This window comes from Hydra vulgaris, chromosome 07 (genome assembly GCF_038396675.1).
Source record: "Hydra vulgaris chromosome 07, alternate assembly HydraT2T_AEP".
Lineage (NCBI taxonomy): Eukaryota > Metazoa > Cnidaria > Hydrozoa > Anthoathecata > Hydridae > Hydra > Hydra vulgaris.
The window spans coordinates 2,332,595-2,349,418 of record NC_088926.1 but is presented as its reverse complement, the minus strand read 5'-3'; the positions used below and the strand labels follow the sequence as shown (position 1 = coordinate 2,349,418).

At 29.2% G+C, this 16,824-nt stretch overlaps 1 protein-coding gene across 1 annotated transcript; it reads left to right on the top strand.

Annotated features, from left to right (window-relative positions):
- Positions 1–25: 25 nt before the first annotated feature.
- Positions 26–1,553, top strand: LOC136082493 (uncharacterized). The gene is made up of 3 exons (XM_065801899.1): positions 26–331; positions 417–1,174; positions 1,316–1,553. Exons 1-3 carry the CDS (start codon positions 26–28, stop codon positions 1,551–1,553), a joined length of 1,302 nt encoding a protein of 433 aa, XP_065657971.1.
- The last annotated feature ends 15,271 nt before the right edge of the window (positions 1,554–16,824 follow it).

Genomic DNA, 16,824 nt, shown 5'->3' with positions numbered 1-16,824 from the left:
GTGGGTTGATGCCAGTTCTTTAGCGATGGGTGCTCTTATTCAAGTTGGGGAAACTACTGTGGAGGATGCAACATGGCTGCGAAAAGAAACGTCTGATATTCATATAAACATGGCAGAATTAGACGCTGTGATACGTGGAATGAATATGGCTCTGATGTGGAAGCTGAAGAAAGTGACTGTTTTTACCGACTCCGTGACAGTATTCCACTGGGTTTCTGACGCCCTTACAGGAAAATCAAGGTTGAGATCAAAAGCGACGGGTGAAATGCTGATTCGAAGAAGACTGAGCGTGTTGCAACAGCTAATTGAAGAATACAATGTTAGCGTTGAGGTAAAACTTATTCCTTCTAAAGATAATTTGGCTGACGCATTAACAAGAGTTTGCAGCAGATGGCTCAACAAACTGACTGTGCCAGAGTGTCGGAATAGTTGTCGGAATAGTTGTATGGAATAGTCGTAGCTACGAAGGCTATTTCCGATATACACCTATACGATATACAGAATCTATTTCCGATATACACCAAAGAACTGGACATTTCGGAGTGAATCGAACGTTAAACTTTGTTCGTAAAGCAATTCCGACTGCTACTGAAAACGATGTTCGAAATGTGATAAAAAGTTGCGAACCATGTCAGTCAATAGATCCAGCGCCAATACGGTGGGAAAAAGGGAAAATGGATGTTGAAGGAAACTGGGAGAGATTGGCCATGGACATCACGCATTATGGCACTGACAAGTTTTTGAGTCTAATTGATTGCGGACCTTCAAAATACGCGTTGTGGCGACAATTATCAAGCTCATACGGAAGTCTTGCCATAGTCCGAATACTCCGTCTTATTTTTCGTGAACGTGGAGCACCGTCTGAAATATTGACTGACAATGAGCCGACATTTAAAACTAAAGAGATAAGGAGTTTCCTTGATAGTTGGGGAGCACAAATTAGATTTAGAGCCGCTTATTATCCTGAAGGAAATGGAATTGTAGAAAGAAACCAACGTACGATCAAGCGAATAGCAGAACGATCGAAAATGTCGATACCGGAAGCACTATATTGGTACAATGTCTCAGCCGACAAAAATGGTGCAAGTCCGATGGACAAAATATACAGTTATACCATTGGTGTGAAAGGATTGGGAAAAGAGAATCTTCCTGCACAAAATGTCACGAACAAGAGGTTTTGAATCGGCGATAAAGTCTGGCTGAAACCACCAAATGCGAGGTGCTATACAAAGTGGCAACCAGCTACGATAACTCGGAATGCGTCGAAACAAATCGTAGAAGTGAACGGCATTCCGCGTCATGTGAAACACGTTAGACCTCGAAATGATACTCAGTCCTGCATTATCCCTGATGTGGAAATAGAGATGAATACTGAAACTGGTCTAGAGAACGCTAAAAATCAAGGAGAGCAAGTTAAAGATGTATTAGAGACGAACGAGGAAAATGTCGAAGCTGAAGATAGACCCCAAGAAATCGACATGCTTTTGCGACGGAGTGGTCGGGAACGGCGCATGCCTTCGAAATACTTTGATTGCTATTTGGATGATCCGTAAGGATCAAGGAGGAGTGTATTTCCGGAAAGTTCTAGAACATTTAATGACGTTCGATATTTAATAGCTTTAATAGTTTTTACCAATAATAATTGTAAATATGTTTTTGCGGTGATTTATGACGGTGTTTTGAAGGATATTTTAGGAAAAGCATAGAGTATATATATTGAGGAAAAATTTGTAAATAGCAGAGTTTTAGTTAGGAGAAAAGATTATTGTTTATTGATTTAATTTATCTGTTTATTGATTTGTTGATTACGAGAAAAAACTACAACAGAGACGTTGAGTAGATTCAGAAATTGTATAATTCTCGCTTTCTAAATTTTTTCTATTAAAATAGTTATCATCACTAGCATTCTCATTATTAAAATAAAATTAAAATTTGACCTCCATTTTTATAAGTAAAATTTAAAATAATTAATTAAACAAAGTATTATATAGAAAGTAAAATAAAATTGTAGTAAATAAATATGTTACGAAAATAATATTTTACTTTTGTTCGAATGATCTACTTATCGTAAGAGATGAATGCATATTTTCCAGCCGCTCGTTCAACTTTCATCTGATCCCGTAGAGCTTTCCTAATTGGTGACAGTTTTGGCACAAAAATCTTCATTAATATAAATATTTTTACCTTTTAATTGATATGTTTTCTTTAGAATTTCAACTTTATCTTTATAATCTATTAGTTTTAATACAATTGTTCTTGGTTTGTTTAAATCTCTCTGACCAGTTCTATGAGCTCTTTCAATCCTAATATTTGTTAACCCCAAATGCTCTTTAAAAACTTTACAGACTATTAATTCGCTGTCAATCCACGTTTCACCTTCGTTTTCTTTTAACCCGTTGACCCTTAAATTATTTCTGCGAGATCTATTCTCCATCTCTCTTAGTTTACTTTTATTTTAAAATAGTCGGAATTATGATTTTGCTTTTCGATGTGAGATGTTTATTTTTTTTCCTGAGAAGTAATAGCTGTCTTAATTTTTTCTTTAAAAAGGTGTTCGTGAAAATTTAAGCTTCCTTTGATTTCTTCTACGTCTTTTTCTATTATCTTTATTTGTTTTGCATGATGATTAACCTTTAGATATACTTTATCTAATCTATCGTAAATAATTTTCGTGTTGGCGCTTAATATGTTTAACACGTTTTTTTTCATGTTGCTTCATCATTTCGTCTATTTCGTTGTTAAATTCTTTAAACATTTTTTGTATTGTTTTTTTTTACTTGATCCATTGTAATAGCCATAATTAACCAATATGTCTTTATTTAAAAATATATATTTATGTATATTTGTTTATTTAAATAATTGCAAACAATTTAAAAAAACAAATTTTTTTTTTTAAATTTTCAAAACAACCACGCCGCAGAAACATGTCCGTTTACCTCCGTGTCAAAGATACCCTTGCTTCTCATAATTATTGGAACGAATTATGTACAACAGACTTTATAACTATTCGATGTTAAATAGTTTGCTGTACAGTAAACAATTTGGGTTTAAAAAAGATAATTCAACTACCATGCGGTAACTGAACTGATTAATCATGTATCATTCAATAATGACTATTTTACCTTTGGAGTTTTTATTGACCTGTCAAAAACCTTTGACACTGTTAACCATAAAATACTTATAAAAAAACTGGAACTCTATGGAGTAAGAAATAAAAACATACTTTGGTTTGAAGATTACCTTGCGAACAGGTCACAATGTAATATTTATAAAAAAATTGAAAAAACACATTACATGTGGTGTGCCCCAAGGTTCAATCTTAGGACCATTATTATTTTTATTGTATATAAATGATTTGTACTTAGCATCAAATATTTAAATGTTATATTGTTTGCAGACGACTCCAATCTTTTTTATTCCAACAAAACATAAAAGTTCTCTTTAATATATTTAATGAAGAACTATTAAAAATAAACGAGTGGTTTACAAGTGATAGGCTTTCGTTAAATGTAGAAAAAACTAAATTTATTTTATTCTTTATTCTCCAAACGTAGTAAAGGTGATGATGTTCCTCTAAAATTACCTAATCTTTTATTCAATAAAACATTTATTAAAAGGAAACTAATCGTTAATTTTTTAGGAGTACTACTAGAAGAAAATTTGTCATGGAAACCACATATAAAATGCATAGAAAATAAAATCTCAATAAATATTTCAATATTATATAAAACTAAACCATATCTTAACACTACTTCCTTGAAAAAAATATACTTTTCATTTATTCATAGTTTTATCTCTTACTGTAATATTGTATGGGATAGTACTAATTATAGTAAATTAAAAAAACTTTATAGTAAGCAAAAACACGCATGCAGGATTGTATTTGGTGCACACAGAACTTTTCATTGCGAACCTCTTTTAAGGAAGCTTGGTGCCCTAAGTATCTATAAACTTAATATACACCAAGTTCTATGTTTAAATAATTCATGTTTAAAATAAAACATGGGTTTTCTTCTATTGTATTTCGGTCTTACTTTAGTGAAATCTCGCACAAGTATCCTACTAAATTTTCAATTAACAACTTTATTGAACCAAAAACTAATTTAAAACTAAGTTCTTACCAAGTCTAATACCGTGGACCGTTTCTATGGAAACACTTTTCAAAATTTATTACAAAAAAAAATAAATGTTCAAAACATCGCTTATTCTTAAGATTCTCTAATTACAAAATGACTTTGATTTAAAATATCTCTTTTAAAATAAATACTACTTTTGTTGCAGTTTTATTTTTATTTAATTTTTTAATACTTTTATATTGTTGTTAATGTTAAATTGATATATTGCGTTATATTTCAACACTAATATTTATATTATATTTACATTTATATTGTAACTAACGTGTGTAAAATTCTTATTATGTACTTAGCTACTTTTCATTTTTGTATATAAACTGACGACTTTTTCAATGTAAATGGGGTCAATGATTAGACAGTTTATGCCTTCTGCTTGCTCCAGCTCTCTTATTTATTAACACGATTTATTTCATTGTAAATTTTAATATACGGCAAACAATAATAATAATGAAGGAGTAAAAAAAAAATAAAAAAATAAAAAATTTAAAAAGTTAGTTGTCTTCTACAATCTGCAGCCATTATCATTGATTGAACAGCAGCTGGAAGATCTCGAACTGATTAGGGGCTCTTGGTTGCAAATTTTCTAAGAGGCTTTAGTTGTAGTTGGACCGCTAGGATTCGAAACTGAACTCATTACTAAAAGAAAGCTTAAACTAAAGCACTTTCATGACGAGGTATCAACAGCCCATTTCCACCACAGCAAAACAAAAGAATTTAAAGTGAACGTTTTTAAAGGTTGGTCTGATCCAGCGATTTAATTCAGATTTGAGACGAGAAGGATAGTTGGCAATATAATTTCATACGTCTTGTTGGATAATGATGATCTTTCCGTTTAAAATAAAGCATAAGAACTTACATGGTTTTATCCGAGAGATATGAATAAAAAGGTTCTCATTGAAGAAGTTTGTCGTTTTAACAATGCCCGCAAAACAGTTTTCAAGCATGAAAATCTAATGCAGCAACTTGATCGATTCTCTTAGAAGAAGCTTGAGCGCCTTTTTCTATGCATTTGCATCGCGCCCCGGATTTTCAATACTATTCCTAAGTCAGTTCCTGAGGGTGAACAATCCTTTAGTAAACTAAAAATTGTAAAAAACTCTCACCGTTTGACCATTTTGATTAAAGAAGATTTGGATAAAACTACGACGAGCTACGACAATGTCACCAATATTTGGACGGCCAGAATAGCTCAAAAAGTTCATTTTTAAACGCCTTATTTACCTTTCTTGAAGATTTTGTTGATTTTTTTTTTTAATAGTTTTAAAACTAATGTTTTGATTCATATGACAGCTTTGATTTAGGAACCGTTTCTCAATCCAGAGAATTAATAGTAACGCAAAAATCCAATGTACTGTATCAGAAATAAATAATTGCTGCGTTCACAAAACTTTAAAAGTTTTAAACTTTTAAACTTTTATTTTCTTGCTTTGATTTAACGGCGCCACTCTTCATTTTTGACTCGGGCGCCATTGACGTTCTCGAAGGCCCTGCAGAGAGCACAGGGATGGGCGATAATTAGTTATTTGGGATCGGTCACCCTCTTTATAATTAGGTGTAACTTTGGAAATTTTTATTTCTTCTGGTAAAACTCCTTGTTTAATTAAGACATTGAAAACTTTGAAAAGAACATCTTTTAGTTGCTAAAAGCAATCTATAGTCATGTTTCCATTTATATAGTCTTGTCCACATTTCACACTAGTCAACGCCTTTTCAACTTCTTCAATTGATAGATCAGAGAAGAGCTCATCAGAGCATATGCATTTATCCAAGGGTATAAGAAGTTATTAAAAAAAATTCTGGTGGTATGAATCTTATTTGATAGTTTAGGACCTATTTTAGTAAAAAATTTGTTAAATTCATGTGATGTAGCTTTTGGTTCAAATATACTAGTGTCATCAATTTTAATCATTTATGGCCAAAAATCAAAGCATGATTTTTGTTTTCCTGTAATTTCCTTCATTATTTCCTAAATGCTCTTAGTGTTATTTTTGAATTTGTTAATTAATTTCAAGTATTATCAGGGGCGGATCTAGGGTTCGGCATATTAGGTAACAGCCTATGGAGAAATATTATATTATTATTAAGATGTAAATTAATATGTAATAATTTACTTTACATTTTAAAGTTCCATCGGGGATTTTTTATTATTAATGGTTTTGGCGTTGCTGACGATAACTTTACTACGATAAGTGCGAGAGTGTTACAAACTATGATCAGGCAAATGGCTTTTTCATGCATTAGGCAAAATAAGTTTTGCCTTATCTAATCTCGGTACGAGGTGTGTATTTTTATCACTTTAACTAATGAAAAATAAATTATGCCTAAAGTAGTATAGAACTAAGTGGTCAATCCGCCAAATTTGATCTGGATCTAAATAAAAAGTTTGGAAATTAATTGTGCAACTTGAAAAAAATAGTTAAATAAGCCGATAAATTGCGTAAGGGTTTTGCAGTTAGCATGTGTAAAGTTCTTAAAGTGCTCTATTTACGATGTCTGACATTTGTTATTATGTACGAATGGCTTTAGAGCAAAATGATGTAGCTTTATTAAATGAAATTTGCGAGAAGTTGTCTTTTCAAGACAACTTCTCGCAAATTTTTTATGCTTCCTGTATGAAGAAAACCTGTATTTATCTTAAGCAAAATTTCTTTTTAGAAACAAACATCAAAAGCTCGAAATTGGATAAACTTGTACCTATTTAGAAAGCTTTTAACCGTTTATAATGCTTTATTTACTTTATACTATTATGCAACAAAGCAACAATTATCTTCAGTAAAAATAATTTGTTGCTTTATTTTCAGTTTTATGAATTTGCAAAAAGTAAACAATACTTTGTTTTCTCTTTTTGTAACATAAAAACATATGCTTGGCCTAGTGAATTACAAACTGCTAGCATAGCTTTGTGATAATGCTGCTGTTATGTTTGTATATGTAAACATGTTTATATTTTCTATATAGACTTTTTTTTATACATTTATAAAATAGGGTGGGGTGGGGTAATATGGATAGAATTTTAGCTATACATTTTTTTTTACATAACTTATTTTATTAAGTTTATAACCACCATAAAAACTTTTGTTATTTTTCTTTACATTCAGGGTATACAACAACTTCACAATGAGTAGAACATAAATATATTTTCAGTAACTAACTTACTAATCCTTTTTTAATAACACCTTTCATATATCCATATTACCCCACTGGTGGGGTAATACGTATATAAGATACTCATATTATATTTGAGACATATATCACACTTATTGCTTTTCATGAATTTAAAAGATCAAACTGTATTCGTTATGACTAGCAGTTTTCTTTTTCTTACTGATAAGGTCTTCTTTTTAGTTTTATTCTTCTCTTTTTCTTGCAACCTTGCGATAACATTTTGAGGTGTTAAAACTTTGCCCTTTTTGGCCGGAAGACTTTGATACATTGTATATTGACTCCCTTTGCTTAACAAGCTGTATGGCAGTCATTAATTTGCTTTGATTGTATGTGCCAATAGTCTTGCATTGATATTTTATTTCAGGCATGATAATTTATTTCAGTCTTATTACTTTATCTAAAATATTATAAAGTTAGCTTTAATTATATAAAATTTAATTATAAAATAAATTATGATAATAAAATAAATAAAATAAGGAATACAAAAATAAAATATAAAATATTTAAATGGGAGTTAAAGTTTTACCCTAGCTATTCAGGGAAAACAAATTTGAACTATGATCTTAATGTAAGTAGTTTAGTAGCATTATATAAAACTATTTTATGTAACTGAAAAATGTTAAATTTAAAAGCAAAAGTGAGCATAAGTATATAAATAAATGTCACGTAGCTTATGATTTTGTAACAAACTTCTATAATGTTAATAGGATTTTACATATTTTATATATATCCATTTTACCCCATTTTAGTTTTTGTTTATTTATCAATATAGGTTGGAGAACTTATAAATTAAATTTTACATATTGTTACATCATGGTCCAACTAATAAATTTACATCATTATTCTTTGATAAGTAATATTACTGTATAAGTCTGCAGACAGAAGTTTTGAAATGTAATGTTTTATATTTTTTTCAAAATAAAATGTTTTACATATTAACTGTTCGTGTAAATCAAATATTAATACAAAAAAAAACAACTAATTATGTGTATAAACTGTTGGTAATTTTCAGGTTTTTGCATTATTTAGAGATAACTTACTCCATGCATCCTTATTGAATATATCCATATTACCCCAACAATTCATATTACCCCACCCTACCCTATAAAAAAAATATATATATCAATATAAAAAAGATATATGTACATCACAACAGCAATACAACAAAACTATGCTAGCAGTTTGTAATTTACTAAGACAAGCATACGTTTGTATAGTATTACTTTAAAAACATATGCTTGTCTTAGTAAAGTACAAACTGCTATCATAGTTTCGTAATATTGCTGTTGTGATGTTTTTATGTGTAAAAATATTTTTAAATAAAGATTTTCAATAACTGTCAGTTATATATATTTTTTATTATTCAGGCATACTTTATTTAAATTATACAGTTGGTGGTTGGTGCCAAAATTTAGAAGTTTTAAGCACCCTCTTAAAGTTGTGTTTTTTATTGGTTCAGTTATTTGTAATGTGTTACCTGCGAGTTACCTTTATTTATTGAAAGAAAAAATTCTATTGGATTGTAAAGTTTGTTTTTAAATGTTTTGTTTGTGTTATTTGAATTTATTTTAGATCAAACTTTGTAACTGCCACCATAGTTAAGCATTTAGTATTAAACTATTGTTAAGTATAAAAGTTTTTGTTAGTTGGTGTTTTATGGGTTCTTACTTCAATAGAATTGTATGTTAATGCAACATTTTATTCCAACATCCAAAATCTAATGGTATATTTAGCAGTGATAAGTAAAAACTTTTAATAATGTTTCAAAAATCGCATTTTCTAAATCTGTTATTTATCTAATGATGTGGATTGTGCTCAGTAGATATATTTTTTTTAAAACTTCTCAAAGTTTTAAAAACATTTCGATATTTCCTTATGGCGTTACATTGCCAGTGCTATAGCCCTGGGTCCCACAGTTTTGGAGGCTTCTGCTCATAAAAAAATATATTATTAAAAGAAACTCTGAAAATAAATTTTTTGATTTATCAAGGAAAGAGTCTCCAGCTTTAATTCAGCCCTGGGCCCCAAAAATTCTTGATTCACTACTGCACATTGCCATAATATATTATATTTTATATGTAATTCAGGAATAAAAATGTGCAGGGAAAATCAGTTTGCTAATTGATGGTGTATTTTTCTGTCATATGCTTTCAATTGTTGTGCCTAACAAATCGTTCACATGAAAAGAAAGAAACCATAAGAACCTTGACATGGTTCATATGTTTTAAACAAATGCCCCCCCCCCCCAGCCAGATGCTCTTTCGACCTTTATACTGTGGAGGTGGAGCATCAGCATATATTCTGAATTTAGTTTATACTCAATTAATAGAAATTTGACTGTACTATTTGTGTTCAGATATCAAAAATGAGATATAGGTATAATTTCAATTCAATTTAAGTTTATGGATATTTTTTATAGAAAAAATATTTACCCAAATTTGGTAAGAATTTTTAACATACATAATTTAAAAAAATTTGACTGCCATAAAACTCTAGTGTGCAAAGTAAACAGAGAGAGAGGTCATTAAAATAAGGTGAAGTGAGAATTTTTTGAAAGTATGAATTCGGGTAGATGGGAAAAAATTCTCAATCGATGATTTGGTAGGGGGTGTTTCTTTGGCACACGACAGAAGTAGTGCATGAAAGGGGATGGGGTTGTGTGAATGATTATGGGGGAGGGGAGGGGAGGGAAATCCTAGATCCGCCCCTGAATATATTTTGTTAAGTTTTTACGAATTTTCTCAAATAAATATTTATAGTTTTTGTAAATTTTTTCGTTTGCAGTTATTTTTATTTTGAGAAAATTAATATATATCTTCAGTTTGATTTTGGAAGATTTTTTAACCCCTAGGTAATCCAATGAGAACTCTTAGATTTTGCTATTATTTCAACTATGGGAAAGTTAGCGTCGTATACAGAATAGAAAGTTTTGAAGAAAGTTTCATTTATGTCGTTGGCATTATCATTTATGTTAATATTATTCCAATGAAGTAAAGATAGTTGGTCTTTGAATAAATCAAGGTTAATTTATTTAAAGACCAACTATCTTTACTTCAATACTTTTTTATTGTCAATGTTTTTAGCTATATATGTATTAATTGTTACGAAAATGGGAAAATGGTCCGTTATATCAGTTTTTAAAATACCTTTTTGCATACAAATACTAAAAATATCAGTTGAAAATAATATTATCGATTAAAGTCGCTGAGAATATAGTTACTCTGCTAGGGCAATTGATAAAGGGGGGTTGATCCCGTTTCAGAAAATGTGCTATGAAAAAAATAAATTCATATTAAAGTCCCCAAGTAAAATATGTTTTTTCTTTTTGGTATCGCCTTATTTAATGATGTTTTGCAAAAACATGCTAAGGGTTCACTCACGCCAGCAGGTGGCCGGTAACAACTGCTAATCAATAAGTTTTTTGTTCGGTTGTTTTCAACTTCAATTGTTAATCAGACTTCAATTGTCGCTATCAGAAACGCTCAAATCGCCTCTAAAAACAAGCCTTAGCGTTTCGGGCGCATAAATTAAACTCCACCACCTCGTTTGTTTATTTGTCTCTCCAAAGAAATAATATTAAAATAGCGGAACTTAAATTTTACTTTTGATGTAACCCACGTTTCAGTTAAGCATATTATATTAAAAAAGTTCTTGGTTTCTTCTAGAAGATTTAAAAGTTTTTCAAAGTTGCAATTTTGACTTCTTATATCCCAGTGAAAATAAAACCGCGTCCCACATGGGTTCCGCGTGGGTTCCGTGTGGGATTGATGGGATTTACGTGGGACGGATTTTCCCATGTGGTATCCGTATGGAAATTTGTCACCTTAAACCCATGTGGGTAATCCCACTTGGGTTACATGTGGGAACCATATGGTATTTACACACATGGGAAATAACACGTGGGTTTCCTGTGGGATTTGCATAGGAATTAATTTGAAAGCTGGAAACTAAAAAAAAAACTTTTTAAAAAGAACTAAAAAAAAAACTTTTTAAATTGACATTGCATTGCGTTACGTTTATATTGTGTGAAAATATTCTATATTAATATAGAGAATGGCAAGCAAGTATGTAAGTACCACGAATAATGTTTATCTTTCTTTATAGAAATAAGATTAAGATTTGTGCAAATAGACGTATTATTAGGATAATATAATAGTTATTTGAATTTAGATTTTGAGTAAATTATTTGCAAACAATTAACTGATGCAAGTTGAAATGTTGTCAAAAACCAATTTTGCATGCATGGGACACTGCAGTGTCCCACAAAGAAATGCAGGTTTGAAAGTCAAAGAATTCCCAATTTTCTTTATTAAAAAAAGAAAAAAATAGGATAGAGATGGGTTTCTGTAACTTTTTTTATGCTCCAAAACTTTTAACTTTAGATATAATAAGGTCCTTAAGACTTAAGGAACTTACGAACTACATTGAGGAACAAAAACAGGATATTCACAGAAACTTTTCAATTTTTAATTTGGAGCACCACAGTGTTATTGGGAATAAAGCCTCTGGGTCCAGTTTTCAAAGTAATATGATCTAAAGTAATGTTTAAATAAAATAATATGCTTTAAAATGCATATAGTTATACATATAACTCCTGATAGTTAACTATATGTATAACTAGTTATACATATAATTTGTTATAAAAACTTATTTTTAAGGGTTATGCTTGAACAAATTAGTACCAATTAATTCAAATTCAAGATTTAGTTAAAGTTCAAGTTAAAGTTCTTATTTATTCATTGTTTTTGTTAATTTTATATTTATTTGTTCAAATTTATCAGTTAGTACTATTTTTTACTACAGTAAGAATGTTTATTATTGTTGAACGTGATTTTATTAGTAACTTAATTTTATTTTCAACATATTTTGACAACACCCTTTATATTTTAAATGATGACAGCTTTACTTTTCTATTGATGTTAAATTTATTACGTTTCAATAACTCAGATTGAATCTTAACTGAATTATTGTAAGCTTTGTAAGGGTTTGTTGTATATCAAATGGTGTTGTAAATAAAGTAAAAATAATATATATATATATATATATATATATATATATATATATATATATATATATATATATATATATATATATATATATATATATATATAACATTAAAACAATAAAATTGATACAAAATTTCACTTTAAAACGAATACCATTAACATTGTGATGATAATAGCATTAGGAAACTAGTATTTATGTATTATTATTATACTATAAATAAATAGTTTTTTAATTCATTTTATAAAATGGAGACTGACAACTGATAATTAATGGAAATAAATACAAATTATAAAAATCATGTAAACTTCATTTATTATTTCTAAATACTATATTAATGTTAGTCTACAAAGTTAAAATTAATTTTGAGCATTGTTATTAGTTCTTTTGCGATTCGCACTTCCACTTCTGTCTCTCAAATTTATAAAACAGGTGGTCAAAGCTTGCTCAATAGGTAAGTTCTCAGCATAACAATGCTTTTTTCTTACACTTTCTTAAGAGAAATATGGCAAATTGATTACTTATTTTACCTAAATCATAGGGTCATCTATGCATAATGATGTCAGATGATGACCCGTTTATTGAACACCTTCACCCTTTAATCAAACTCAGTCAATTGTTTGCCATCTCCCATTGAAAATGATGTCAGTTTTTGTTATCATATTATGATAATATATCTGAATTGTTAATATAATATAAAAAATGCATATACCATCAATTTTTTTCTGGTTCAATTATACATTTATTCTCAACAGTACTAAAAGTAAAAAAAAAAAAACATAAATTGTTCTTTCAGATAAGCAAGCTAATTTCTGAATTTAAATTGTTTTTCCTATGATCCTCTACAGTTTTAAGCAACAAAAGCAAGAAGTTTTTAGACCACATTGTTGGTGTAAATTCCTCTAAAACCTGCTCATAGCTAGCATAAATTGTTTTACTTTTTTTTTAAATAAAATATGTTACTTTTTTTTTTAATTCAATTTTTTAATTGACATTATTTTGGTCTCAACATCCCCTCCCCATTGTCAATTATTGTTAAACTCACACTGCCCCTCGATCTACTGGCATCATTTATGGATGATCCCATAGCCTAAATACTATATATATATATATATATATATATATATATATATATATATATATATATATATATATATATATATATATATATATATATATATATTGTTTTTACTTTATTTACAACACCATTTGATATACAACAAACCCTTACAAAGCTTACAATAATTCAGTTAAGATCTGAGTTATTGAAACGTAATAAATTTAACATCAATAGAAAAGTAAAGCTGTCATCATTTAAAATATAAAGGGTGTTGTCAAAATATGTTGAAAATAAAATTAAGTTACTAATAAAATCACGTTCAACAATAATAAACATTCTTACTGTAGTAAAAAATAGTACTAACTGATAAATTTGAACAAATAAATATAAAATTAACAAAAACAATGAATAAATAAGAACTTTAACTTGAACTTTAACTAAATCTTGAATTTGAATTAATTGGTACTAATTTGTTCAAGCATAAACTTAAAAAATAAGTTTATATAATAAATATTATGTATAACTAGTTATACATATAGTTAACTATCAGGAGTTATATGTATAACAGCATGCATTTTAAAGCACTTTATTTAATTTGTATATTACTTTAGATCATATTACTTTGAATACTGGACCCAGAAACTTTATTCCTAATTACACTGTGGTACTCCAGATTAAAAATTCAAGGCATTACATTGTAAGGTAATAATATTGTCAAACTAACGGTAAGTTTTTTTAATAAAATACCTTTAAAATGCTGTGTATCTCTTTGCAAGTCGAACTATTTCAACTACAACAAAAATATCAATTACAACTACAACAAAAATATCAATACTCAACTACAACAAAAATATCAATTTATAAGTTCCCGAAGAATCTAGAGGAGAGAAAAAGATGTAGTGAAGCTATCCCAAGAACTGGTTTTATTGTTACAGACTATATAGCAGTATGTCAACTTCATTGGCCAAATGAAGCACCTTTTGAAAGCAAGTATGGGAAGCAATGACCTTTAAGCCCACCATCTGTTTTTAAAAATATTCCGCCTAGTTGTTTAGCCACACCAGCAAGTAAAGTTAGAAAAACTGTAACTTCAAGCGGTTTTCGAAGCATTTTACCAGATGAGTTAAATGATTTTCTAAAAGAGGATGAACTTATATTTGTTGATATTCAATCTTTGTTAAGTGATAATAACGATGTTATTGTTTTCCAGCCTAATAAAAAAAGTTTACACATACAATCAAAAATGTACAAACTTGGTGTTCCATTATTTATTCGAATACCTTAATGCTATGAGGAAAGTTAATGTTGGTGAATTTTTATATACTTCAGATATTATATGTAGAGCATATGAGTATTTTGCTATGCGACGAAGTTTATATGATTGTTTGTGTATTGACTACAAGTTGCCAAGTATAAGAGCTTTAACACGATTGACTTCAAAAATAAGCTCAATGGAGGACCTAAGTTTCATAAATAGTATTTTTATGAATTTAAATCCATTGAAAAGAACTTCCATAATACTAATAACTTCCATAATACTAATTGATGAGATCTATGTCAAAGCTTCATTACTTAACCAAAGAGGTGCTTTGTTTGGTCAAGCAGTAAACTACCCTGAAAAGTTAGCTAAAACAATTTTATCATTTATGATTAAATGTCTTTTTGGTCCAGAATTTATATGTAGAGCTCAACCTGTTGCAAATTGTTCTTCTGAATTTCGGTTTGCTCAATGTCAACAAATTGTTGATACGATAAATAATATTGAAAATAGTAAGACACTGGTAATAATTACTGATGGTAACCGTGTAAATCAAAGATTTTTTGGAATGTTTAAAACAGTTGATAGTAAACCATGGTTAACAACATCAGGTATATATTTATTGTATGATTATGTGCATCTCTTAAAATCTATACGAAACAATTGGTTGACAGAAAAGACTGACGAACTTTAATTTTTGAACAATAAATAACTGGCTTTGGCTAAGTGGAGTGATTTAGAAACTTTATATAAAACTGAGTGCAATAGTCTTTTTAAACTCTCTAAACTTACAGCTAAATCAGTTTATCCAAAACCAATAGAGAGACATTCTGTAAAGTTTTGTTTGTCTGTTTTTTGCGAAGAAACAGTAGCTGCATTGAGAACGCATCCAGAGATTGAAAATAAAGCATTTGAAGGTACTGCTGTATTTATTGAAAAAATAACTTTTTTTCGAATGTTGTTAATGTCAAAGCACCTGGTGCTGGCATTCGGTTTAGAAATGAAGAAAAAAATTATGCGGAGAAATCCACTCAGTTGGTGATCAACAGTTACAACTGCTACGAGATATTGCTGAACTGTCAAATTTTATGAAACCTACAGGTAAGCATGTAAAACAGCTTACGCTAGATACTAGCAATGCAATAGCGCATTCATGTTATGGCTTTATTGATCTCATAGAAACTTTGTTGAGTAATGGAGCAAAGTATGTCTTAATAGGTTGGTTTTCAACAGATCCACTTGAAAAAGCTTTTTCTAAGCTTCGACAGGGATCTGGAGGTACTTAATTTATAAACGCTAAATCTGTAATTGAAAAAATTAATATTCGACATACTAAATTACAACTTGACATTCCTGTTGATGGTATCGATGGTCATACTTGTGACATATGTTTTAGAGATATTTCTACTGATGAAAAAGAACTTCTGGATAATATACATGATCTTGAAAGCTCATTTAATAAATCTACATTAGTTGCTATAGTTTACGTAGTTGGCTTTGTGCAAAAAAGCGAAATAAAAATTTATGATGATTCTGCCAATTATTATTATAAATATGGAAGTATATTCTAATATACTGCTAAAGAATTACTCACTAATTACCACTCCCAAAATACTAAAGCTATCATAATTTATGTGAAAATTAGTTTTGTAATTTATTATGCTATTTACTTGTTATGTTTTTTATTTTCTCATTAGCCTATATGTCTCTCAATATGTTTGGATTTGTAAATATTTACCCTGTTGAGATATATTGATAAAACTTTTTTTTTACTTGAATCAACTTTTGTTGGTGTTTTTTATTGTTACCATTTTTAGCAAAAAAAACTAAAAATACAGTTATCTTTCTAATATATAGATATATACTTTGATATGGTTCTGCTTGTTATTGATACTATTTAATATTACATAAATATTCTTAATGAAATTTGAAATACGAAAAACATGATTATCTTTTAACAATTTTTTGGTTTTCTTTTTATATTTCCGTCTTTACTAGAGATTATTATTAGAAAACATAGACTGCCATTACACCCTACCTAATATAAAAATATATCAATATAAGTAAAAGTGAAAATTTAATCGGCCTTCAGTTTTTACGGCATTTTGCGCGATGTCAAGGCCTGTTATTATAGAAGGCCGTGTGTGTGACGAAAAAGTAAAGATATTTTTGCATCCAACGTCTACATCATTGAAAAAGTAGGT

Bases quoted from the DNA above. Each gene is read 5' to 3' on its own strand.
- LOC136082493 (XM_065801899.1), top strand. From the start codon at position 26: ATGGGTGCTCTTATTCAAGTTGGGGAAACTACTGTGGAGGATGCAACA. The intron at 332-416 runs GTAAAACTTATT...TGACTGTGCCAG, and splicing joins AATACAATGTTAGCGTTGAG to AGTGTCGGAATAGTTGTCGG. The intron at 1,175-1,315 runs GTTTTGAATCGG...GAAACACGTTAG, and splicing joins CAAAATGTCACGAACAAGAG to ACCTCGAAATGATACTCAGT.